At 48.8% G+C, this 26,937-nt stretch overlaps 1 protein-coding gene across 2 annotated transcripts in view; it reads right to left on the reverse strand.

Moving 5' to 3' along the window:
• Positions 1–26,937, reverse strand: part of Ns3 (nucleostemin 3) — a 262,076-nt gene that overhangs the window by 31,363 nt on the left and 203,776 nt on the right. For both annotated transcript variants that reach the window (XM_037419646.2, XM_037419639.2), the window contains exons 10-12: positions 23,123–23,224; positions 22,877–23,020; positions 1,571–1,694 (exon numbers count right to left, since the gene is read on the reverse strand). In XM_037419646.2, the coding sequence (XP_037275543.2) occupies positions 1,571–1,694; positions 22,877–23,020; positions 23,123–23,224 (370 nt within the window). The remainder of the gene's footprint in view (positions 1–1,570; positions 1,695–22,876; positions 23,021–23,122; positions 23,225–26,937) is intronic.

Consider the following 26,937-nt stretch of genomic DNA (forward strand, 5'->3'; position numbering starts at 1 on the left):
TCATGTGAATGCTCATACGTGGGGCACACAGGGCGCTGCATAAAATATAGCCTGGGGGAGCATGCTGCATCAGTTAGGAAAAAAGAGGCGAACTTGCCCACTCATTGCAGCACAAGTATGGGTTGTGAGCCAGATTTCAAAAATGTAAAAATTCTAGGCAGGAGCAACGAGAGAGTAGGGCCTGAGCTTTTAGAAGTTTTTTATTTTAAAGAATTGGGAGACAAATGTGTAAGCGACACGTCTGTTGCACTGTATAGCACAGAAAGCAGTTTTCTGCGCAGCTTTTTTTATTAATGTGAGGTATCCTTGCCGTGTGTTTCCTTCTTTCTTTCAACCTTCTTTCAAATTTTTTTTGGGATGTGTGTTAAATGAACATATATGTACAGCGACCAAGGGAATAAAGCCAGTTGATAGTTTGTGCTCTTGCAGTTTACGTTTCTTTACTTCCTGTGTTCGTCTGATTGTATGCGCAACGTTACATACCACTAACTGCTGCATAGTTGGCTGCTCGAACACTTACAAAAAACTTTCCGGAAACACAATTATACACATTTCTGGAGCTGCTTCACAAACAAGAGTGATGGTGGCTGAGGGTTACCACTGTTAGACCCTGAGAGTGGCTTTAAGAGTGGTTGAGAGAAGAAAGCAGAAAAAGGCAAACAAAGCGCGCCTTTGAAAACTTTGAAAAACGCCTTTGAAAGATTTCAATGCAAACAGCGAAAGTGCAGGCATAGAGCTCATGCCAGGGATGCCTATGGATAAAGGAGCTAAAGCGCATCTGCCACCGAAGCAGCAGCAGCAGCGAGAAAACTTCAGTGTGATTTTTTCGACAGAAAGCAAGTGACTTCATCTGGCAAAGATTCCTCATCTCCCAAGCTACTGCGATCTGAGAAACTCTTTTTGAACAGCTGATTCTTAAGAGAGTAAGCAGATTTTAGCACTGAAGTTCTTACGAATACTACACCCTTTTCCCTTGCCATCAGCCTTGAAGCTGTAGATGATCAACAGTAATAGCAACATCTGACTGCATCTGACAGCTATTGACAGGTTGCTGCTGGAAAAACCAGATGACTGAATAATGAAATAACTGCCAAAGAATTAGTAGGACACTGCAGGGTTGTGTTGAACATAGGGAGAATGTCATGCAAACCACCCCAGTGATGAACATCATTGTGCACAACCGCAGCCTTGATGCAGACCTACAAAACATCTCAGAGCCTAGTGGGTGGGAGCAGATGGAAACATTACCCAGAAAGCGTACTACCATGTCAGATGTAAAAGAGCTATGAACTCGGAGCGACACTGGAGCCAACAAGCGGACTTGCCTTCTTCAAGTCTGCAACTGCTTAGGTCCACATTCTTATTTCTTTTTTTTTTTTTTTCAAGCTTCCACCTTCCTCAGGACTTTTTTTTTTTTTTCAATTACCACATTAGAACCAACAATGCCAACACTGAAATTTCTTTGAAATGAGCTTTCACGATATTACATGAAAACACATAGCACACTTACAGCGAAAGCTTGGAGCACCATCACATGATTAAACACAAACGATACAAGTGGGCTGCTCACATCCATAGGCATTAAGCAGCTCCTCCGCAGTGGGTGCTCTGTCTGGGTCCTCTGTCTCGTGGGGCGTTGGCAAGCAAATGCTGTAGGTGGACTCCAACACGTGCCTCGGAATAAGGCTGGCCACGTGATTCAGTCAAGGGCCATACTAAGGATTTCAGATCGATTCTCGCTGAGAAGGCAGACACTTCGACATCACGACAATGATCATTAAATTGGTGAGTGGCTTTCATCTATACAAACAAACTTCCTTACAATGACATTTGGCCGCTTCTGCAATTTATGCAAAATACTAAAAGATTGTATAAGGGTTGCACTCTAAAATTGCCACTCCAGTTAGAGGAAAAAAAAAGTGCAGCCCTTGCATGAGCTTATGCGGTCGTTTCAACACACAAAAACACCTTGATTTTGGTGCACTGAAGACTTTTACAGCTGCAAATAAAAGTCTTATCCTGAGATTAACACTGTATGACAAAAGTAATTACTCCACAACATCCTCTTATTTCCGGCCATTCAATATTGAACAAATAAGGTATGTGTCGTGCAATGCACTGAGAGACTGTTGTTACTGTTACTTGTGCAATTTACTGTACGTCTGTGCAGCTTTATATGCCACCAAAGTGAATGCGTCAGTATGATGTGCAAATAATCCTTTCGTTTCATACTTTGACACACACATCTTGCTCACTTATGCTCCGTGACAAACTTCCTTACCCAAGTTAAAAGCCTTGTCTGGCAGCATTTGCAAAATAAGCCTTGTTTTGCTGCATACATGTATCTTATGATACAAGAAGTGGCTGCAGTATTGTGACAGTGCATCCTACTACTTTACTTCGGGCAGAAGGAAAAGAATATACTACATGGCTCGTATCAAAAATGATTCAGTGCGGGAAAAAATTTCAGCTTAGACAATTTTTTGAGAAATGTAAGTTTGACCACACAAAATATTACTGCACTGACCACATATTCCATGATAGTGGCTGCTCTGACCTTCTACTTGTATGCTTCCAGACAAGAGCTCCACTGTACTATGACAGAAATGTTTAGAAACCAGCATTATGCAAACCTGCTTTGATCCTTGGCATGGTTTCGGTGTTTGAAAACCACAGGCCAGGGTCATGGCAAAATTGGTTCTATTGCTGACAATGGCAAACCATTCAGCAAAAACTGGGGCACCAAACTGCAAGAACATTGACAGCAAGCACAAAGGCCACAGTTGCCATGGCAGCCATTGGAATGGCATGCGATAGAGCTGAACAGTGAGGTCATGAAAATGGCAGTGGCTTCAACCAATGCTGTCAGGGACCTACAACTGTGGCGAAACGTGCAAGAAAATCTGGCCGTGAAGTGCGTCAATTTGCAAAATTTATGTGTGGCAGCAAAAGTGCCCAAATTTATATCAGACAACTCAGTCCATGACTGCAATTGCAGTGGAACCCCAAATATACAACTTTCAGGAGACCACGAAACACTGTCACATAATCTGGGCGTCGTATAATTGAGAAACTCAGATTACAGGCAATAACACCCAGCCTTGCACAAAAACAGGTACAGACTGCCTCGATAAGTCTACGGCATGACCCTGTGCCTCTGCAAGGAAGGTACACTGAATTATTCTTGCCAGTGGCAGCTAATAACATTATTACTTAGTTGGAAGAGGTGCCAGAGAACCTTTATTCTCAACCTTAAAAAAAAAAATCGAATCCAACACGCGTCTTTCTACCAATAAGTAGAGTTCTAAAATTGCCTGCGCATGAAAACGAAACCGGAACCACGTCACCAACCATTTCCTGTCAGAGGAGGTAGACACAGTGTCATTGCTATCACGAAATGGCAACAGACCAGGGCGCGAGTTCCCGCAGAATGCGTTTGTGCAGCTCATGCGCTGCTAAGCTGCCCGCGTTGTAATTTGTTGCCTTGTGAAGTGAAACTATGATGTCTATGAACAATGACGTCAAGTTAAAGTAGTTTTGCACGATGAAAAGATTTGCGTCACGCCCTCATGCATGCACAAGCCTGTCACTGTGAGTGCAACAAAGGCAGGAGATCAGTTGTATGTCGACCACAAAAAGTTTTCACGGACCGGATACATGAAAATATCAGCTTTTGGGCTGGCTGAAGCTACTCTGTGCAGACAGAGCTTGACTAGCTAATGACCCCAGATACGTAAACAAGCGATTGAGGCATATGTAAAAGTGCATGGACTTCCAGGAGAAGTAATTTTTCATTCTAAGAAGACATCTTGTCTTGCTATGTTTTTCTAATCGTCAACATAGGGGAATGCAAGTTCATACATAACACTTGTGCATATTTGCTCGACGTTTGATTGGAATAAATGTGTTTGTTTTTCCCTTCAAATGGAACCTGAAAGTTGTAAAACTGCATCGCATAACCAAGGTTTATATTGTCGCAGTACAACGCGGACAAAGCACCAGTACGCCTTGAGGCAGCGAAAGCAGCGTATTCTCAACAGCTGAGTGTGATATTCAGTTTCGGTTTTTACTTTGTGTTCTTTCACCCCCAGGGGGCGCGTCTGTCCTTTATGTATATATTCGATGTGTTGCGTACAATAAACGTCTTTTTGTACGGTGGCGCTGCCGGTGCTTCTTACGTCTTTCGCGAACATCACATTGACGACGAGGATGGGATAAAAATGTCAAGCTACCTTCAGCATCGAGTGTCGTCCGGGTCCGCCCCGCCATGAGTTTCTCCGGCCCTGCTCCGCCGCCGCCGTTCCTCCCGCCGCCTGGCCGGCCGTCGCTTCCATGGGAGGAGTGGGCGCAGACTTTAACAGTCTACCTTCTAGAGTCCGGAGCAGCTGAGTTCCCACCAGCGCGACGCAAGGCCATTCTTCTGCATTGTTTGGGGGCGGAAGGGCAGCGTGTTTACCGGACTTTACCTGCAGGGTCAAATGCCGCAGCACCAGCAAGCGCCGCAGCACCGGAAGTACAAGAGAAGCCTCCCGCGGCCGCTACTGACGAGTACGAGGCTGCACTCATCGCCTTACGGCAGCAGTTTTCCACGTCGTGTAACGTCGTCGTCAAGCGTCATCGTTTCCACCGCCGCAGCCAACACGCAGGCGAGTCCGTTCATGACTTTGTTGCTGCTTTACGGGAGCTCGTTTCGCATTGTTAGTTCGCTTCACAAGATGATGCTCTGCGGGACCGATTTGTTGCCGGCGTTGTTTCCAACCGCGTACGTGAACGGTTGCTGCTTGAGGGTTCCTCCCTTTCGTTCGAGAGCGCAGTGCGGATCGCTCTTCAGTTTGAGCACGCAGTTGAAGAGCTGAAGGAATTTTCTGCTTCGGTCGAGCCTGTTTCTGTACGGCGTCGTTCCCAGTATTCGCATTCTTCGCAAAAATTCAATTTCCAGCCAAAACTCTCCAAGCGCTAGCGGTTCACATGCGCCGCAGGGGCCCCGCCCCCCTCGGCGAGACAGAGACAGCTGGTCCGTTTCACCACACTGTTTCCGATGCGGCTCGCGGAATCACCGCGCATCAGCGTCACAGTGCCCTGCGCAGGGAAAGAAGTGTTTGTTTTGCGGTATCAAGGGCCACTTTCAGAAAGTATGCAACCGCAAGCGTCAAATGCAAGGCAGGATTCGTGAAGTTGGCGTCGATGACGCTGCTTTGTCAGGGGGAAGTTCTGAGCAAGTTTTGACTGTGCAGCATCCCGCTCGCACGCAGTTTACATACAAGTACGCGTAGCAGATGTCTAGTTGTCATTCCTTGTTGACTCAGGGTCGTCTGTTTCAATTGTGTCAGAGCAAAAATTTCACCAACATTTTCAAAGCGGTTTGCTCCTCGCAGCTCCGCATGTCACTTTGTTTGACTATTCGAAGAGGCCAATTTCCATGCTAGGCTGTTTCCAGGCAGACGTTCAGTTTAAAGGGCGCTCTGCACCACTTCTTTTCTACATCGTTCGCCAAGGAACTTGTCTGATTGGCCTTTATGGCATTAAGGCCCTAAATCTTCGAATACAGGGCTCCACTCTTGAGTGCCTGCACACGTCCGTTGCCCCGCCGCCGCGTGTTAATGAACCGACACCTTGTCACATTCCGATGCAGTCAATAGAGCAACCCAGGCAAGCAAACCTTCTGCCAGCCTTGGAACACGACTTCGGTTCACTTTTCAGTCCCGAGTTGAGTCTTGCTAAGCGGTTCACGCATCGTGTCAAGATTCGACAAGGCGTGCAGCCGGTATCTTCGAAGCTGCGCCGTCTTCCATATTCACTTCGGGAACCAGTGTGAAATGAACTTCACAGGTTGCTGAGCCTTGACATCATCGAACGCATCGATGCTTCTGAATGGGTTTCGCCCATTGTTGTCGTTGACAAGAAAGACGGCACCATCAGAATTTGTGTTGACCTCCGGGAGCCTAACAAGGCTATTGTACCAGACAGCTTCCCGTTGCCTCATACAGAGGTACTCCTTCATGCCTTGGTAGGCGCGACACACTTCTCAAAACTTGACTTGGCTTCTGCCTACCATCAGGTTCTTTTGCACCCTGACAGCAGGGACCTGACAGCCTTCATCACGAATGAAGGACTTTTTCGATTCAAGAGAGTTTGCTTTGGGTTAGCTTCTGCCCCAGCGGCATTTCAGAAGATGATGGGCACAATTCTGGATGGCTGCCCTGGTGTGTTGTTCTACATTGACGACGTGATAGTCCTTGGGAAAAGTGCAGAAGAACATCTTTTGAACCTAACAAAGGTCTTGCAGAAAGTCAAGTACGCAGGCCTAAAATTGAACGACAAATGCCTCTTCGACGTTCCAGAACTTTCTTTCCTAGGGCATAAGGTCACTGCACAAGGTATCTCGCCGCTTCCAGAGAAAGTAGACTCGGTAGTTAACACTCCAGTGTCAACGGATGTTGCTGCCCTCCGTTCATTCCTGGGTCTTGTAGAATACAATCCAAGTGCGCAAAAGGCTTTCCGATTGCTGTGCCTGAATGCACAAAGTGTATGCAACAAGCAAGAGCAACTCGAGCACCTTTTGCTTTCTTACGACCCACACGTAGCAGTAATATCGGAGACATGGTTGCACCCTCAAATTCCAGATAATTGCATATTTCCTCCTTCACACACATGTTATCGGAAAGATCGTCAAACAAGAGGGGGCGGAGTTGCTATCCTTGTTAAACGCGAGGTATCGTCCGTTTCCTTGCCTGATATTAATAGCTGCCACGAAAGTGTTTTTTGTAAAGCTGTAATTGCTGGTAACCCTATTATTATTGCGGGAGTCTATAGGCCCCCTGGCGCCCCACCGGCTTTCTTGATAGACCTGTACGAGCACTTAGAAAAATACCGAAATCAAAACATTATTATTGCAGGTGATTTTAATATGCCAGGCATACATTGGGAATCGATGAAATGTGGTTCTATTGATGTGCAGAGTGCTGAAATATTACTAGACATGTCGCTTGCTTACTCCCTTACGCAAACAGTTCTTGATCCTACGCGCGTGACAAGTTCAGCTTCTTCAATACTAGATCTCGTTTTCTGTTCCTCAAGTTTTGAATCCTGTATGGCAACAGTTTTAGATGGCATTTCTGATCACAAATTGGTCAATTTCAATTGTTCTTTACCACGTAGAACAAGGTCATCTAGACCTGAGCCCGTAGTTGTAAAACAGTATTCTGCTGCAGACGATTTCCAGATTGTTCACTACCTAGAAGAAGCTTTGCTATCATTTTGCGACGGCAGTGTTAACTCGCTATGGACACAATTCAAATTTTATTGCCACTTCTGCATTCGCAATTTCGTTCCAGATAAACTTAAAAAAGTTGGCCGTACAAACCCCTGGATAACGCGCGATCTAATTCACCTAAAACGCAAAATTAAAAGGCGTAGAAAGCAAAAAATAGCTAATGATGTAGTTCTGCACGATCTAAGAGATACTTTAGCATCCAAGTTGAAGGAGGCTAGGGAACATTATTACACCGAGACACTAGGCCGCTTTGCGGCAGAGAGTCCACGAAAATTTTACCAGTTCTTGCAAAACAAAGACAACCGTATCCCTGATGAAATAATGAACGGAGAAACCACTGTCACAAATAAAAACGAAATAGCAAACGCATTTAATTCCTACTTTCAGAGCGTTTTCTCAAGACCACAAAACTTGAGTATTATGACGGTGCCAGGTCCTTCAAGCCTAATAAATATATCCTTGGAAGGGGTGACAGAACTATTATTGCGGCTAGACGTAAAAAAATCGACCGGCCCTGACGGTATCCCAGCTGTTTTTCTAAAGAGGTATGCTGAAATTATAGCTAGATTCCTAGTAATAATATTTGATGTTTCGATTAAAACTAGTTCAGTGCCCGACGATTGGCTGCTAGCACGTGTAATTCCGGTATTTAAGAAAGGCAACAGATTATTAGTCAGTAATTATCGACCAATCTCCCTTACCTGTATTTGTTGCAAATTACTTGAACATATTATAGCGAAATATTTAAATACTTTTCTTGAACAAAATAAAGTAATTCACAGCGCGCAACATGGCTTCCGACGGGGATTATCTACCACCACACAATTATTAGCAACTGTTAACGAGTTCTCCAAAGTTCTGGACAAGTCTGGACAGGTTGATGTCATCTTTATGGACTTTTCCAAGGCCTTCGACAAGGTCCCGCATATCAAGCTAATAGATAAGATGAAGGTTATTGGCATTCCTCCGGAAATAATTAACTGGGTCATAGCATACTTAACGAACAGAAAACAGTACGTAGATATAAACGGTTTCCCCTCTGGGTATTTGGGGGTGTTATCTGGAGTCCCGCAAGGGTCAGTTCTCGGGCCTATACTATTTAATATTTATATTAACGATTTAGTTCAAGCCATCCGACCTGGCGTGTCTGTTAAGTTATTTGCAGACGATTGCATAATTTTTAATACCATAAATTCTATCTCTGACCAGCATGACTTGTGTGAGAACTTAATCTACATAAAAGAATGGTGTAAAAAGTGGGAAATGGTAATTAATTTTGAGAAAACTGTATATTTATGTCTGAGTAACAAAATCCGAAAACTGGAGTTTACTTATAATGTAGGTGGATACGCTATCAGGCAAGTAGAAGAATTCAAGTACTTGGGCGTAACGATTACATCGAAGCTTACCTGGACAGCACATATTGATGATATATGTTCTGCTGCCAGGAGAAAATTAGGCTTTCTAAAATATAAATTGGGTCGTTCTTCTAGTTCACTAAAACTTAGAGCCTATAAAGTCATAGTTCGTCCTTCTCTTGAATATGCCAGCATTGTGTGGGACCCCCACACAGCTGGTAATATACAGAAAATAGAAAAAATACAACGATTAGCTGCTCGATTTATATACAACCGGTATAGATATCGCGATTCGCCGTCAGCCCTGTTGCAGGATGCGAACCTCCAACTTTTGGCCGATCGAAGGAAAACTGCACGGCTTAACTTTTTCCGCCTTTTATACTTTTCCAGATCAGGATTGCATGCACCAGATTACATAACACAGGACTCAACCAGGGCTTCACGTCATAAACATAGTCGTAGCATTACACCTATATTTGCACGCACTAACATTTACAAGTATTCATTTTTCCCGAGAACTGTCTCTGATTGGAATGCTCTGCCCCATGATTCCCCTATGCTCAACACGCCGAGATGAAACTATATACTTTTTTGTTGCTTAAGTCTGCTTCTTTGCCTGTATTTGTCCTTTGTTTTTCATGAGTTTTTAATGTACATGAATTTTGTTCTGCAGTGAATGTATACTGCAGCGGAAGTGTATGTATGTAGAAGAATTTTGTACTGTATTGCCCTCTCCTGCATGGACCATACTTGGTCCGCAGTATGTGATAAATAAAATAAATAAATAAAGTTTGTTCCCCGCTTGGCCCAGGTGGTCGAGCCTATGCGCGTTCTGCTTCGCAAGAATGAGCCATTTATCTGGTCAGCCGAAGCAGACAGCAGTTTCCGGAGGGTCAAGGAAATGCTTTCTTCAAGTACAGTTCTCCACATGTTCGATCCATCACTTCCAGTCATCGTGTCGACCGACGCTTCTGATTGTGGGCTGGGAGCCGTTCTGCAGCAGCAAAATGGCCATGAGCTCCGCACAGTGGCTTTCGCGTCTCGTACCTTGTCACCAGCGGAAAGAAAGTACTCGGTCGGCAAACGCGAAGCGTTGGCATGCATTTGGGCGTGCGAACGATGGCACACTTACCTTTGGGGTCGCCATTTCAAGATTAGAACGGACCATCAGGCGTTGGTATCGTTGCTTTCTTCGCAAGGACGTGGCAGAAGGCCACTTCGAATTGCACGCTGGAATGCGCGACTCCCATGCTACAATTTCACTGTCGAGTACCGCAAGGGGTCCACCAACACGGAGGCAGATGCTCTTTCTCGGCTGCCAGCTCCTGCCGCGCAGGCACAGCTGGCCAAGGATGAAGAAATTGTGTCGTTGGTCGAGTCGGCTTGCGTGACGAAGGAAGAATTAAAGCAAGCCGTCCTCAACGATGGTTGTCTGCGAACGGTCAAGTCGTTCGTGCTCGGTTCTTGGCCACCACAAAAGTCCATACCAGAGGAGGCAAAACCTTTCTACTCTGTGCACGAAGAACTTTCTGTTGTTGATGACCTTCTACTGCGCGCAGAACGCCTCGTTGTTCCGTCCTCACTCACGGCTCAGTTCATCGCCGTTGCCCACGAGGCACATCCGGGCATCGCGCGCACAAAGGCGCGACTTCGTGAGCTATTCTGGTGGCCACGAATGGACAAGCAAGCTGAATCTGCCGTGAAAAACTGTCACATCTGCCTGGAAGCAGATAAGTCTGCCAAAACATCGCCAGCGCCATTGCAGCCTATTGACTGGCCTGAAAGGCCATGGCAGAAAGTGGGCCTAGACATTATTGGCCCATTGGAACATGCACCTCACAATAGCCAATTTGCTATAACACTGGTCGATTACCATTCCAAATGGCCAGAGATATATTTCTGCAGCGAAGTGGCCACAAGCACCGTGAAAGACTTCTTAACCAGTGTTTTTGCCCGTGAAGGATACCCGGAAGAGATTGTTTGCGACAATGGGCCGCAGTTCACTTCACGTGAATTTGTAACCTTTCTTCAAAACCGAGCTATCAAGCTGTCTCATTCGTCTGTATATTACCCCCAGGCGAATTGGCAAGTCGAGAGGTTCAATTGAACTCTGAAGAATTTCATCCAGGTTTCACTCCTCGAAAGGAGACCTATCCGACAAGCAGTTACGGACTATCTCTCTATTTACCGCTGTACTCCACAGGCTACCACTGGAGTTGCCCCAGCAGTTCTGCTGCATGGGCGAATGCCCCGAACCAGATTGGATGTTGTGGGGTTTTCGGCACCAGCGTTTGCAAAAGACCCAGCAAAGAAACTGGCGCGACTGCGCCAAAGGGTCGGGCTTCAACAGCAAAGCAGTAAAGAGTACACGGACCGCAGGAGAGCTTCTAAGCAGCCAAAGATAGCTGTGGGTGATTTCGTTCGTATCAAGAAGCCGTCCGTTCGCTTCAAGGAGGATCGCTCCTTTTTCTCGCCAACTGAGGTGTTGGGGAGGAGGGGACCTGCCTCTTTCCGACTTGCAGACGGCCGCACATGGAACGCCTCCAAGCTTTCCCGGGTTCCTGAGAGGGGCACGAGTCCACCATACCAACGTTCGGAGCTACACGGCGCCACAGCTTCCGGTTCAAGTGCCGCAGCCTGCCCTGCCGCCGCCGCCTTCTCCCGGGTCGCAGCCGCCGCCTCCTGGCGTACTGCAGTCTGCCATACCGCAGTCGCCTGCTCCTGATCCGCAGCTGCCTGTACCTTCTCCTGGGCCGCAATCGCGGTCTCCTGGCGTACTACAGAGCTCTACAAGCTCATTACCATCTCCGGCCGTGCAGCATCCCCATCGGCCGTCCCGAGAGCGCCGGCCATCGGTCTGGCTCAAGGACTATCAGACCCACTAGTTGCCTGTGTGTATAGCACAGTGTGTATGTAGTGTAAATATGTATGTGTATACAGCGTGTAAAATGTACAGTCCATGCATAGGGGTTTCTTACTAACACTTACTAACAACTAATCACTACATATAAGGGAGGGAGTATGTTATATTCAGTTTCGGTTTTTACTTTGTGTTCTTTCATTCCCAGGAGGCGCGTCTGTCCTTTATGTATATATTCGATGTGTTGCGTACAATAAACGTCTTTTTGTACGGTGGCGCTGCCGGTGCTTCTTATGTCTTTCGCAAACACCACACTGAGCCGCAAGATTTTCTTCTTCGTTCTCGAGTCAAGCCAGAGGCCCACTACCTGGTGTCCGCTAAATCCCCCCCCATCATTGTATTTGTCCACATGTAGACACGTGTCATTTGTCTCCCTCTCAAAGAGCATCGACCAGAAGTCAATATTGCAGGTTTTTTTTTTTAAATAAAAGTCTCACGCAATCACTCGCTGACATAAGGCTTCATGCGCACTACGTGAACGAGTTCAGGATGGTGCTGGCGACGCTTGGTACTACACAAATTGTCGGGAACGACTTCGTAAGTGACGTCACTCAGTTGTCGCAGCACTCCGTATGGCTCAAAGTATCTTAAGAGCTTTTCTGATAGTCCTTGTTTCCGTACTGGTGTCCAAACCCATACTTTGTCGCCAGTTTGATAGACAACTGCTCTGCGGTGAGCATTGTAGTGGTCTGCATCGTACTCTTGCTGCTGGCAGATCCGTAAACGTGCCAGTTGTCTAGCTTCTTCCGCGCGTTCCATAAACGCGTTGGCGTCTGGGTCGATGTCGTCACTTTCGTGCAGTAGCATGGCATCTAACATAGTTCGTACTTCTCGTCCATGAACGAGGCTGAACGGCGTCATGCGGATCGTTTCTTGCTTGGCCGTGTTGTACGCAAACGTTATGTATGGCAAGACTTCATCCCAATTTTTGTGTTCAATGTCTATGTACATCGAAAGCATGTCTTCAATGGCTTTGTTCAGACGCTCTGTCAGCCCGTTTGTTTGTGGGTGGTAGGCGGTGGTCTTACGATGCATTGTTCCACTCAGCATCAGGACGTGATCCAAAAGAGCTGCCGTAAATGCGGTTCCTCTATCTGTGATCACGACGGTTGGTGCACCATGCCTCAGTACAATATTTTCGATGAAAAATCTTACCACCTCCGCTGCTGTACCTCTCTGGATAGCCTTTGTCTCGGCATAACAGGTCAGATAATCCGTCGCGACGATAACCCAGCGGTTTCCTGCAGTAGAAATAGGAAGTGGGCCCAAAATGTCTATGCCTATCTGGTAGAATGGAGCTGTTGGGACTTGCACGGGTTGCAGGAGGCCAGCTGGTTTAGTCGGTGGTGACTTGCGTCACTGGCAGTCGAGACAGGTACGAACGTGGTGCTTCATGGCTGTGGTTAGTCTCGGCCAGTAATACCTTTGCTGTACTCTGGCCAACGTTCTCATGTAACCCAAATGGCCAGAGGTCCCCTCGTTGTGGCATGCTTTGAGTACTTCGGTACGAAGGGCTGATTGATTGATTGATATGTTGGGTTTAACGTCCCGAAACCACTATATGATTATGCGAGACGCCGTAATAGAGGGCTCCGGAAATTTAGACCACCTGGGGTTCTTTAACGTGCACCCAAATCTGAGCACACGGGCCTACAACATTTCCGCCTCTATCGGAAATGCAGCCGCCGCAGCCGGAATTCGAACCCGCACCCTGCGGGTCAGCAGCCGAGTACCTTAGCCACTAGACCACCACGGCGGGGCACGGTACGAAGGGCTGCTGGTATGACAAGCAGATAAGTGAATCCTGTCAACGAAAAGTTTTTTTTGTAAAGAGAGAGAGAGAGACAAACATCTTTATTATGTAGGTAGAACCAAAAGCATGGGAGGGACCCCTAGTCAGGGGTCCCTAGGATGACTCCGGCGACATGTCGAGCCCGTTGTATGATGGCTCGCAGAACCTCGGGAGGTCTGTCGCGGAGGGCGTCGTCCCACAGCTCTTTTTTGCGCAGCGGGTGGAGGAGGGGTGGTAATGGAGGGAAAAGGTTTGCCGTGCACTCGATAGTGACGTGGAAGATGGAGGGTGACCCGCCGCAGCCCGGACAATTGTCGGCATAACAGTGTGGCCAGAATTTGTTCAGGGAGACAAGATTAAGAAAAGTGTCGGTTTGCAACTGGCGTAGTGCCACTGCTTCCTCTCTCGAGAAGGATGGTGGTGGCGCACGGTGAGTGCAGCGAACGCTTCTATAACGACAGAGAATCTCTCCGTAACGCAGCAAGGGATCCCCCCACCCTGAACTGGTCATTTCACCACGCCGGGCCGCCCGGAGGGAAATATCGCGGGCTACTGCATGTGCGCGTTCATTGCCTGGCAGCGAGGCATGACCAGGGGTCCACATTAAGTGGATGCGGGAAGGTGTGACTGAATCATTTTTTGGGATCTGTTTGAGAATTTGTTGTGCCGCTCTCGAAATACCATGTCCTGATAGGAACGCCCAGCATGCCTGTTGCGAGTCCGTCAGTATATACACTTCCCCTGAGACACGAACGGCGTGTCGAATGGCGAGAGCAACGCCGAGAATTTCTCCGTACGTGGCATTAGTGCCGCGCATTGCAGCAGAGTCCTTCAGGGATTCAGTGCCATCCAACACTACGGATGTATAGCCCTTTTGAGTGCGCGCCGTGTCTGTGTATAGAGCCTGGGATTCTGGGATGTTTTCGAGCATGCGGTTAAGGTATCGCACACGAGCTTTACGCCGTCCTTTGTCATGCACTGGGTGCATATTACGCGGCAAGGAATGAATATTCAGTACCTTACGTAGGGCGGGTGATAAGGTCGTTGGGCGGGCTTCAGGTTCAAGTGGTGGGACAGAGTGCCCTAACCGTGCAAGGAGATAGCGGCCAGTACGTGTGAGCAAGAGGCGCTGGCGGTGACTGACCCAATGCGCCTCTAGTAGTTCTCCTAGTGTGTTATGCGTTCCTAAATTAAGGAGACGGTATGTGGAAGTATAGTGCGGTAGGCCATGGGCTAGCTTCGTCGCTTTACGAATGAGGGCATCAACGCGAAGTTGTTGCGCTTGGGTGAACCGCTGAAAGGGAAGATGGTATGTAAGACGGCTGATGATGCATGCCTCCACCAAGCGCAGCAGGTCCTCTTCTCGAAGACCCGAGCGCCTGTTAGAGACCCGCCTGATCATGGCCATAATTTGCTCAGTTTGTCGGGATAGAAGGGAAACAGTATAGTTAGACCTGCCATCCGCCTGGACGTGTAGGCCTAGGATGCGAGCACGGCTAACCTGTGGTATGGGTATACCATCCACGTGTACAGTGATGGGCGGCATAGGTGAGGGGCTGCGGGAACGAATGATTATGAGCTCCGACTTTTGCGGAGCACAATTTAAGCCCCCTTTTCTCGCATACTCAGAGACAGTGTCAACTGCTTGCTGCAGTCGCTCTTGGATAGCACCGTCGCAACTGCGTGTACACCAGATAGTGATGTCGTCCGCATAAATAGCGTGAGCGACATCGGGGATCTGATCGAGAAGCCGGGGGAGCCCTGCAAGCGCAATATTGAATAGGGTGGGGGAAAGAACAGAGCCCTGTGGTGTCCCACGCCCTACAAGGCGGATTGTACCCGATCGATGCGGCCCGATTCCGATGGTAGCTGTGCGATCTCGAAGAAATGCGCGGATATAGTTGTACATACGAGCCCCACAATGCGACTCTGCAACATTGCGAAGGATAAGTTCGTGTGCAACATTATCGAACGCCCCTTTGAGATCTAAGACGACAAGTGCTCTCGTTTGGGCACGCGACGGTGGTCCTAAGACTTTCTCCCGTAATTGTAAAAGGACATCTTGGGCAGACAGATGAGCTCGATACCCGAATTGTGTGTTAGCAAAGAAAGAGTGTTCTTCCAGGAAAGGTTGCAGGCGCCGCAAGAGTACGTGCTCCATTAGCTTACCAATGCATGATATTAGAGAGATGGGCTGTAGATTTTCAACTTTTATAGGTTTACCCGGTTTGGGGATAAGTGTAATGTCAGCATGTCGCCACGCTTGGGGAAGTGTGCCTTCGCGCCAGTATTCATTAAAGATATGGGTAATGTGGTTGATATCCGCGTCACTCAAGTTACGAAGGGTGGAAAATCGGATTTGGTCCGCTCCTGGAGCCGTGTTTCGTCGTAGGACTTGTAGGACCACCCGCACCTCGTCCGGGGTTATGTCGGCATCCAGCAATTCATTCTCCTTACCCACATACGGGTAATCAGGGTATTGTGATGGCGGGCCTATGGGATTGAATTGATGTTCTAGTTCCGTGAAGAGCAAGTCAGGATCATCCCGGTACTCGTGCATTAAGATGTGCAGCTGCTGAAATGTTTTTCTCTTTGATGTGTTGGGGTCTGTGAGCGAACGTAGAATCGACCACGTTTTAGCTGTGCTTAATGTGCCTGAGAGGCGGTTGCAAAATTGTCGCCAGTTATTACTGGTGAGGGACGCTGCGTACTCCTCGGATTCCCGTGCAATTTCTTCTATACGTTTCCGAAGTTTTCTGTTGAGGCGTTGTCGCTTCCATCGCCGCGTCAACCCTCTCCGGGCGTTCCAAATATGAAGTAAATGCGGATCTATGTCTGGTGTCTCAGTTGTGGTACGCACTGTACGCATGGTGGCCTCAAGATCGTCAGCAAGAGACTCAAGCCATCGTTCGTAGCCCTGGCCCTCAGGCGGGTCTTGGCGGCGTTCCCTGAATTTTGTCCAATCTGTAATGCGCACATTTCGCTCTGGCCTGCGAGCGCCTCGCAACGACAGGATGGTTGCGACAATATAGTGGTCACTGCCAAGGTGCTCTTTCAAAGGCCCGTGCGCTACGACTGGGCCAGTATTGCGGACAAAGGTAAGGTCAGGACAGGTGTCACGAGAAACACTATTGCCTATACGAGTGGCGTGCTCTGGGTCGGTGAGCAGTGTGTATCGCATGTTACAGATGGAATTCCATAAGCGGGTTCCCTTGGCTTGCGATTTAACGTAACCCCATGCGACATGTGGAGCGTTGAAGTCACCACATACCACACAAACCCGTCCAAGGCTGCCAAATTCTTTTAACAGACGGTAAAAACAGTGTGTACGCGAACGAGGGGAACTGTATACATTGAGGATAAACAAACTGTCGCCGCGTTTTCCTAGCGTAATAACTTCCAATATTTGATGAGGAATGTCGCTACTCGTCGTATGCATGCGACATGTAACGCGTTTCGAGACTAGGGCCCCCACAAGAGGTGAGACACCCGAGAGCGGGCTGTAACCGGATAATGAAGGGGTGCAATTGGGTTCCTGTAAGAGTATGACATCTGGAGGATTTGTGGATGTGGCAACATACTGTTGCAAGGAACCTCGTTTTTGACGGAATCCCCTACAATTCCACTGCTACACCACTAGCTGTGGCGGGTCACGCGGCGCCATCATCCTCACGAGAGGAAGCAGAGGGGCGTGTATAGGGATGCGCGCGTCGGTTACCCCCGTTAGAGTTACCCACGTTTGAATGTTGCGGCCAAGAGATGTGGTCGGGTGGCAGGCTGGCGCTGTAACTGCTAGGTTCAGGAGTTTGTATGTTATTATCTCGCGCGAGAGTTCGTTCTATACATAATTTCACTTGCTCCGTAATTCCTATACGAAGTTCTTCCATCTGCCGTTCGATTCGGTCGAGGGCCGCCTGCATACTTGTACCCATGTCTGCCACCAGCGCGTCCATTTGTTTTTGCAAGTGCTCACAGCGTGCCTCCATGTCACGGCGTAAACGGGCGATTTCTACCAGGGGATCGGGAGCAGAGGGTGAAGTAGTGAGAGGGGACGGAGTAGAAAGTGAAGTATGGGCTATAACGAGCTGTGGGAGATCCGCCGCTCGACTTACCTCCCGAGGTGCCTGTGTGGATGTTTTTTGCGCCGAGATTCTCTGCGTCTCCGTGGGGGCCTGGGCCACCTTGGCAGAGGCGTTGGTAAGCAGGGCTTTCTTGTAGGGTTGTTGTGAGGGTGGTGCAGTTTGGTCAGGAGGGCGTTTCTCGGGCGGCCGCATTGATGCTCCACGGGATCGGACCGAGACTTGGAACGGGTCTGGGATTTGCCACGGGATCTCGAGCGAGACTTCGAACGTGCTCGCAGTGTCCCCTGAGTCGAGACTTGTGAGTGTCCAGTCGTTGCCATATCTTTGGAAGCAGTAGATGTGCTGGGGGGCTGCAGTTTACGCTCTTCTTTCTTCAGAGCTTTGCGCACCCACGCCTTGTTCGGTGTCTGGCGAGCGCGCCGTGGCCAGTTTGGGTCGGATGTTGGATGGCTTCCGTCGCAGGACCTGCAGTGAGGGGTGCACGGATGCGACGGGGCTGGGTTGTCAGTCCCGCATGTTGCACAAATAAGCACGTGTGGCATGGGACAGTGGTCAGCCCAATGACCAAGCCGGTGACATATCTTGCAAACCAGTTGGCGAGGGCGATGAGGGTAGCAGCGGAGTTCGGCGCCGTAGAATCGCACATAGCGAGGCATTTTCAATCCTTCAAAGGTGACTAACGCAACGTTGGTCTGCCCCATCATACGTGCTTGAAGAATCTGGGTTCCAAGTGTCAAGCTCGTCCACTAGCGTGGACGACGGCGTGCCGGGTACAAGACCGGGAACAATGCCCTTGCATGAGTTGTCTGGGGCAGCAAAAAAGGTTGTGATAGGATACACTCGCTGACCAAGCCTGTTCCCGCACCTTGTATAATGCGTCGGCAACATGTGACTTGGGTGTGCTTATGACTGCCAAGTTCTGCTGGGGCCGCAGGCGGAATATGATGCTCTGACGATCTTCGGTGCTCAGGCCTGCCGCGCTCCATAAAGCGTTGGCGAGTTCTGGGCGCGTCCAACTATCGAGGCAAAGTCCGCCGTGGGGCCGCAGAATTATCTTTTCATCGTGTAAAGGAAGCGGAGGCGGATTCTGATTCTGGCTCCGCTTGCGTGTGGTTTGCATAGGGGCATAAGGAATGCCCGATGTATCTTCGGGGGGTTGTGCCTCGGCGTGCATATGGCGGGCGCGTCGCCTGTGTTGGACTGTCTTCCAACAACCTCCCGCGTCGTTGTCCGTGTTGTCGCAAAGAGTAGTGTCCTCCTCCATCCTTTCTCCGGGTGGAGTGTCGACTTCAGGTTGTTGGGAGAAAGAATTGGAGACAGCAGGATCAGTTGCCGGCCTCGCAGCATTCGCCTCGGGTGTCTGCGCTGCTACCGAGGGACGCGCGTTGGCGTTCGCCGTCGACCACGGCGTTTCATGTTCGTTGGAAACTGTCGTGGAGGCAGTCAAATGCTCCATTGAAACAGAGCGGGTAATAGGCCGAACGCCCTTGGCACTCAGGTTGAGAAAACGTACCTTGGACGAGCTGGTGGATGGGCGTTCCTGGCTCATGGTACGAAAAACACGCCTGGACAGCTATGGCCCCAACAGGGGCGGCCGCCTGGGAACCGCTTCAGAGCTGCAGAGACGTTGGCAGTGGCAAAAAGCAAACGCACAGCAGCGAAGTCGTTGGCTGCTTGCGACGAGGAACGCGGCAACGTCGTAGATTCACAGCTGAGGAGCGGGCACGGCGGAACGCGCCGTAGTCGAAGGAGCCGAGAGACGAGCGTCCGCACTCCACGGTTGCCAGGGCTAGACTCCTTCTTTTGTAGAGTACTCCGCCTCGTAAACAAAACGATGACAACACTTGCCAAAACAGAAATGACATTTTTCCGGTTTCAATGTTAGGCCCGCGAACCGTATAGCACTTAAAACAACTTCCAGCCGTTTGAGATGCTCGTCAAAAGTGGTCGAAAACACTAAAACGCCATCCAGATAGACTAGGCACGTCTTCCACTTCAATCCCAAAAGTATCGTGTCGATAAGCCTTTGAAAAGTCGCGGGTGCGCGGGTGCGAAGCAACAACCAAAAGGCAAGACTTTAAATTCGTATAAACCATCTGGCGTCACAAAAGCGGTTTTCTCTCGGTCTCTTGGGTCTACCTCGATCTGCCAGTATCCACTCCTCAAGTCTATGAAAGAAAAGAAGTGAGCATGCTGAAGTCTGTCAAGGGAGTCATCAATACGTGGGAGCAGGTACACATCTTTCTTGGTCACCCGATTCAGCTTCCTGTAGTCCACGCAAAAACGCAGGGTGCCGTCCATTTTCTTTACTAGCACTACAGGCGATGCCCAGGGGCTCTGTGATGGTTGAATGACGTCATCTGCAAACATTTTCACGACTTGTTGTTGTATGGCTTCGCGTTCCTTTGAAGCTACACGATAAGGGTTCTGGTGGATAGGTCTCACCGTGTCCTCGGTGATGGTGCTTTGTCAAAGGTGTTCGACCAACTCGTGATGTCCTTGAAAAGCAGTCGCAGAATTCGGCTAGCAGCAGAAGAAGTCTCTGTCGCTCGTCAAATTGACAGAGTGGTGCCAACGTCGAGAACGGGTTCTGGTTCTTGATTAGGCACTTCGTCCAATACCGACAAACATAAACTGCCTCGCATTTCTACAATATTGTCGTACGAAGCGATAGCTTTGCCCTTCGGAAGGTGCCGACGCTCAGCACTAAAGTTCGTCAGAAGTAAATTCGTGCGTCCACCAGTGAGACGGACGATACCTCATGCGACTGAAATGCCATGACTAAAAAGCCGTGAGCCAATTTGGTCAGCAATGCCTTCGCCATCAAACACTTCGTGGCCTACCACCGAAACAAGAGTGCATGACCGGGGTGGGACGACTACATCATCATCATCAATTATACGTAAAGTGTTACATATTGCGTCTGAACAGTCAACTAAACCAGGGCTGTTGCGGAATGTAATTGAACAGTCTGGGATGTTGATGACGGCACCATATTCTCTTAAGAAGTCCATCCCTATGATCAAGTCCTTGCACCATGAGGTGAGGACGATGAACGTCGCCACGAAAGAAGAGCCACCGATGTCGAGTCTTCCTGTACACCTTCCGACAGGCATCAATAGCTGGCCGCCTGCTGTCCTCAGGTGAGGTCCCGTCCACGTAGTCTTCCCTTTTTTGAGGCATACGGCAGGGTTTTCACTTATGATAGAAAAGTCGGCACCGGTGTCAACTAAGGCTGTTACTTGCTGTCCGTCTACCAAAACAGTAAGATCTGTGGTCACAGTTTCGTCGGTGTTACAACTTCTCGGCTTTACTCATGAGGCCCTGTGGTACAGGGCCTCATGAGTAAAATGAGGCCCTGTGGTACAAGTAACGGGGGCTTTTTTTCGTCGCCTTGACGGCCTGCAACCTCACCCCCTGAGGTTGCCGCCTTCAGTTTCCCGGCGTAGACTTGGTGATCTCCTTTCACTGACGTCGGCTGTAGTTCGGTGGCGCGACGAAGGCGAATATGCCGGAGACGGAGAGCGTGGTCGACGTCCCAAACCTGGCTGGTAATCAGGCACACTGTGGTCATTATTGGCACGGCGGTTGTCAAAATGGGACTGATACAAGGGGGGTCCTTGAGAATGAGCGTCCCGGCGTGGTGCGTAGCCGTCGTTGGTGCGTCGATCGTCAGACCGTTGCCGAAGAGGTCGAAACATATCTACGCGGTGCCAGCAATGGCGGGAAATGTGGCCCACACATTCGCAGGTGAAACAAAGCGGACACCTATCTACAGTGCGCCAAGCGTCTGTTTTACGAAGCTGTGGATGCCACAACGGCTCGTAATGTGGCACATGCCGTGTCTCGTTGGGAGACAGCTCTTGGTACGGCGACATTCCATATGGTATCACGACGGCAGGGTGCCGCGATGTCTGTTCTTGCAGTGACGACCAAGGAACGGCTGCCGATGGCTGGCGGTACGATGGCGCAACGGGCGGTGGGCGGCGAAGCGCGGCTGCGTAGCTCATAGGTCACTGATCGTCAGTAGGATCAGCTGTTGAAAACGCTTGGCGTATTTCTTCGCGGACGACTTCAGCGACAGACGCCGTGGGTGGTTCCGTGACCAGATTCCGCAGCTTCAGCAGCTCTTCGCGAACAATCTCTCTTATTAAATCGCGCAACGAGCTTTGATTGTCAGATGTCGGAGTGCAACTTGAGTGTGGGTGCTGCTGGACAAGCGATCATATTGTTGGCATCGTAGGTGAAGCGCCCGTTCGATAGCCCTAGCTTCTTTGAAGTCTGTCATGGTGCTTGGCGGGTTCGGCAAAAGTCCGGCAAGCAATTGCTCTTTAACGCCGCGCATGAGATAGCGCAACTTTTTGTCGTCAGTCATGTGCTGGTCAGCTTTACGGAAGAGATGGGCCATGTCCTCAGCGAAAATTGCGACCGTTTCATTGGGTTTCTGAACCCATAGCTCGAGTAAATGCTGCGCACGTTCGCGCCGGTCGACATCGGCAAATGTGTCAATCATCCCTCTTTTAAAGTCCCTCCATGTTGAGAAACTGCCTTCTCTGTTCTCGTACCAAGTTCGAGCGCTGTCGTCGAGATAAAAACAGGCGCGGGAAAGCCTTTGTTCAAGAGACCACTGGTTGGTGTTAGCGACACGTTCATAGTGATCAAGCCAGTCTTCGACGTCTTCCTGTGCTCCACCACCAAAGCGATCAGGCACCAGCGGTGAAAAAAAAAGGTTACCTGAGACGGGGTTGGCAAACTACTGTCTCGTAGTAACTGTTGTGGACTGGCGGTGGCCATTGGTAGATGTGAGCGGTGCCTTGTAGAGTGTTCCTGTGAGATGGTGAACTCTGGAAGGAGGCCTCGCAAGCGACGACTGAACCGATGCACGGGAGTGTCGACAAGTGCTTCTGGGCTGGATGAACGGCTCCCCGTGTGAGTGGGAAGCATTGGGAGGGGTCGCGGGCCAGCACCGCACCTCCACCAGTGTCGCAGTACAATGCAAACAAAGCACAAGTACGCTGCTTTCGCTGCCTTGAGGCAGCGAAAGCAGCGTGTTCTCAACAGCTGAGCTGCAAGATTTTCTTCTTCGTTCTCGAGTCAAGCCAGAGGCCCACTACCTGGTGTCCACTAAATCCCCCATCATCGTTTTTGTCCACATGTAGAGATGGGTCAATATTATACATTATCTTTATGGAAATCTTGCCAGGATCAAATCAACTGGTTGTAAAATGGGGGTCATCATGGAACCAGAAGACGTATAATCGAAGTTCCACAGTACCATGAAAAATGGCACTCCCAGATGCTGGCCTTACATTTACCTAGTCTCATTGCCCCTCGGCTACGTGACTGTTCTAAAAAAAGATACCATGTTAAACGGTAACGTCTTCAGTGCCTGTTTCATTTGCACTTGCACAGTTCCACAGGAGCAAAAGACACTAATATGTAGAAGGATATGAGGTTGACAGGAGGAACATGGTCTGTCATCTGGTCAATCGGCAAAATTCCGTGGACTACCATCTCGGCCTTGTTGTTTACGAAATTGGGAAAGACCAGGCCAGGGCAGTCACAAAGGCACAGTTCATCGTCCAGGTTCAGCGTCTGCACAGAGATCAGCCTAGTCATTCAGAACATGGCAAGCAAACTGTGTCGTGCCTCTCGTGTGGCCAGCAGGCAGGCCCCATTCAAAGCAGTCTACTGCACCTGGAAATGCTTGGTCTTGCCCGGTGTGGTGGACACTGAGACCTTCTTGCTGCGGACGAGTGCGTTGATGGTAGAACTCTTGCCCACATTGGGGTAGCCCACCTGCATGCAGTCGACAACATAGACAGAAGAGGCAGCTCCATCAGAAATATTGCGAGTAGGTGCACCGAGAGCAAATGTACAGAGATACAATTTACTTTTAACAGTGATTTGACACAAACACTGTGTTAGCATCATGCTAATCCTGATGCAATGTTTTCAGCTAAGGATCCCTTGCATTGTAGGCAAGTAGTGTTCAAAGAGAGCGACACACAAAGAAACAAGTGAAACAGACAGACTAATATTCTATGGGTTTACTGAAACCTGACACAAAGCTTAATTTTACCAATTTACCAAGCAAAAGCCTTAAAAAAGTCAAAAGAGAGAATATGGTGGTGCTCATCAATGAAATGGGAGAGCTTCCACCAACATAAAAATTAATACAGTGGACTCTCAATAAACAGAAATTTGTTGTATGGAACTGCTGCTTAAATGTAACAACTGCTTCCAGAGTGATTGGTTTCATACTTTGATTCTCCTTTGGTTCTTCATACTTCGATTCTCTACTTCGATAGTCGAATGTCATTAATTCGAACACTTAATTCGAACTTCCGGTTAATTCGAACTGACGATGAGGTCCCGTCAAAGCTATGTGTATTCCAATGGGCGAAAACGCCCGGTACTTCGAACGCCCAAGCACTTCCGACAATCAATTCGAACATAACGAGCTCTGAAAATGCTCTCAGTGACTAGCCCAATCCCCCCGCGGCACCTGCGACACTTTAACGCTGCCAGCGAAGGAAATGAAAAGTAAAGAAAAGACTGCAGTGGAATGTTTGCACTCTCTCAAATGCCGATCTGCGACGCACCCATGTCACGCTTATCCTTTTTTCGTTCCTGCCATGTAAAGACCCATCTCCTTCCAACGCCGCACGTGAAAATATGGAGGAAAAAAAGAAAAATTGGCAGATCCCACGTATAGTGGGAATCGATGATATGCGAAGCACGAATGAGGAAGGTTGATGTGCCACTTTCCAATCACCACAACGTTATGAGGTGGAGGCAAATTATGACATACACGACTGCCATGCCATGATTATCATGTTTACACCAGTCATATACCTTCGTCATCCATTGACATCACGTAACAGCAACTTTAGTATATGTGGAGCAAGCGAAACGGCCTCAAGTGCATCATGAAGGGCCCAATATACTCCAACGTCACATTGACGCGTGCGTACGCTGGGCACAGCAACGCTACGTTAACAAAACGCAAGCACTCTATAGTCTGACGCCAAGCGTGACCAGCGCGATCAGCGTCAGTCATCGCGGCCCGACGGTAACTGGCGCGAAATGCGACATGATGCATTCGGCGCCAATGCGTTAATAAGACAGCACTGCGCCTGCCTCTTTTTGAAATGGAGGGACACCGGATGCGCTGCAATGCGCATGTGTCAGAGCAAGGCAGCGTGCGCTGGCGAGTATGGCAGGACCAGTGCCTGGCGTGACAAGGCCGGCGGAACGTGAGGAAACGAACGCTGGCACGCACGTGCGCCGGGTCACGTTGAAGTGTATTGGCACATTGACAGTGGCATGTAGTCATGTTCTCACATGACACGCGTCTCATGATTATCACGTTTGCACCAGTCACATACCTTCGTCATCCATTGACGTCACGTGATACCAAATTTGGCATATGTGAAACTAGAGAAACGGCCACGAGCGCGCCATGAGCGTAGCATGTAGTTATGCTGTTACATGACATGCATCTCATGCTTATCATGTTTGCACCAGTCTCATACCTTGGTCATTCATTCACGTCCCGTAAGACCAAATTTCGTATAAGTGGAGCTAGCGAATCGGCCGCCAGCGCATCATGAGCGTGGCATGTAGTCATGTTATTACATGACACGAATCTCATGATTATAATGTTTCCACTAGTCAGATACCTTCGTCATCCATTCAAGTACAGTAATACCAAATTTGGTATATGTGACGCTAGCAAAATGGCGAAAAGCGCATAATGAGCGTGGCATGTAGTCATGTTGTTACATGGCACAGATGTCATGGTTTTCATGTTAGGGTCTGTCGCTTGTGTTCGCCATGCAATCCTGTTATACCATACCAGTTTAGCAACATGTCATGTGAACGAAACCACTGCAAGAGCAGCAAGACCATGAAATGTGAATCATGACATTCATGACATACATGTCATGAATTTCATCTTATGACTAGTCAGATATTCTCATCATATGGTCATGTTATGCCATACCAAGCTTGGTATCGATACCATTATCCAAACGCCCTGGAGAGCTAAAAGTCGTAGGCGGCTAGATAGATAGATAGATAGATACGCTCAAAGTCGCCGAAGTTCGCTATGAAATGCTTTGCATAAAAAAAAAGAAAGCTGTCGCTGGGTTGAATGAATGTATGGTTGAAGTAAAGAAAAAAGGCACTATCTTCTGTAGCCCTTGCCCCTTGCAAGAGCTCAGCTCTGCACCTCGAGGGGGAAGGGGTCTCTCACGCGTGGTGCCACGCATCCCCCTTTCTCTTCCCTGCCTTGTAACCCTTCTCCTTTAAACGACAAACATAAACAGAGGAGGAAAAAAAAAGCTGCCGTGGAGTGTTGGTTTTTCTCTTAAATGTCGATCTGCTTTTCTCCAGGTGGAGACGCTCCTCCTTTCTCGTCACATGCCGGCCATGCTGCGGCTGTGTAGCGGAGAGCGGGAGGCTCCGCTACACAGTCGTCTTTAGAAAGTGTCGGCGCTGGACATTTCCGCACGCAACTTCTCTTGCCAGGAGATCGCTAAAGCTGAAGTAGAAATGCTTTGCAAGCAGCGTGTGAAATTGATTGTCTCGCTGCAAGGCAAACGTGTACAGATGTGTACCACCGATTACTTCAATTAATAATGAATGTCCTTTGATGTGTTAATAAAAATAAGTCTTCTGAAACTTCCCTCTCGTGTGTTAGCTCTATGCACATGCACCACTTCATGGAGAGCACTCTGTTTATTTAGCTTTCATTAATTCAAACTTCTTTTAATTTGAATAAAATTTTGGGCCCCCTCGAGTTCGAATTATCGAGATTCGACTGTAACAGATAAGTAACACACATAAAAATTAGACAATAGAACCCTAGTCTTGTAAAAATTTAGCGTATACAGATTACACGCACTTTCCTTTCCTTAGTGTCTTATCAGCATCATCATCATTATCAACAGGTTGACTACGCCCACTGCAAAGCAAAGGCCTCTCCCATAATTCGCCAATCAAACTGGTCTTGTGCTTTCTGCTGCCACGTTATACTTGCGAACTCTTTAGTCTCATCGGCCCACTTATATTTTTGTCTCCCCTTTGTGCGTTTGCCTTCTCTGGTAATCCAGTCAGTGTCCCGTCGCGGTGGTCTAGTGACTTACACATGTAAGCATGGTGGGCCGCGCAGAACTACTGACACTGGAATTCGTCCTAATCAAAGCTATGGAATACAGGTATCTTTACAGCGACGTATAACATAGCTTATTGCAAAGTTCGGCCATTTAAGTGTGGCATTGCAAGCTGTGACTCACTCTTCCCTGTTCTCTTCATAAGGACAACGAAGAAAGATTGCCCTGCTCCCATCGTCATCGCTGCCTGGAGGTCTTCCCAGGAGTTGAAAATAACGAGCGTCATGCTGGAGCACAATCGTGGCACGACGTTAGAGATCTTGAACTCGTATTTAGAGTCCCGAAGGTTTGGGGGCCATGAGAAAGAATTCGTGAAACCACTGTTGGAAATGA

Source organism: Rhipicephalus microplus, chromosome 3 (assembly GCF_043290135.1).
Source record: "Rhipicephalus microplus isolate Deutch F79 chromosome 3, USDA_Rmic, whole genome shotgun sequence".
In the NCBI taxonomy this organism is placed as follows: Eukaryota; Metazoa; Arthropoda; class Arachnida; order Ixodida; family Ixodidae; genus Rhipicephalus; species Rhipicephalus microplus.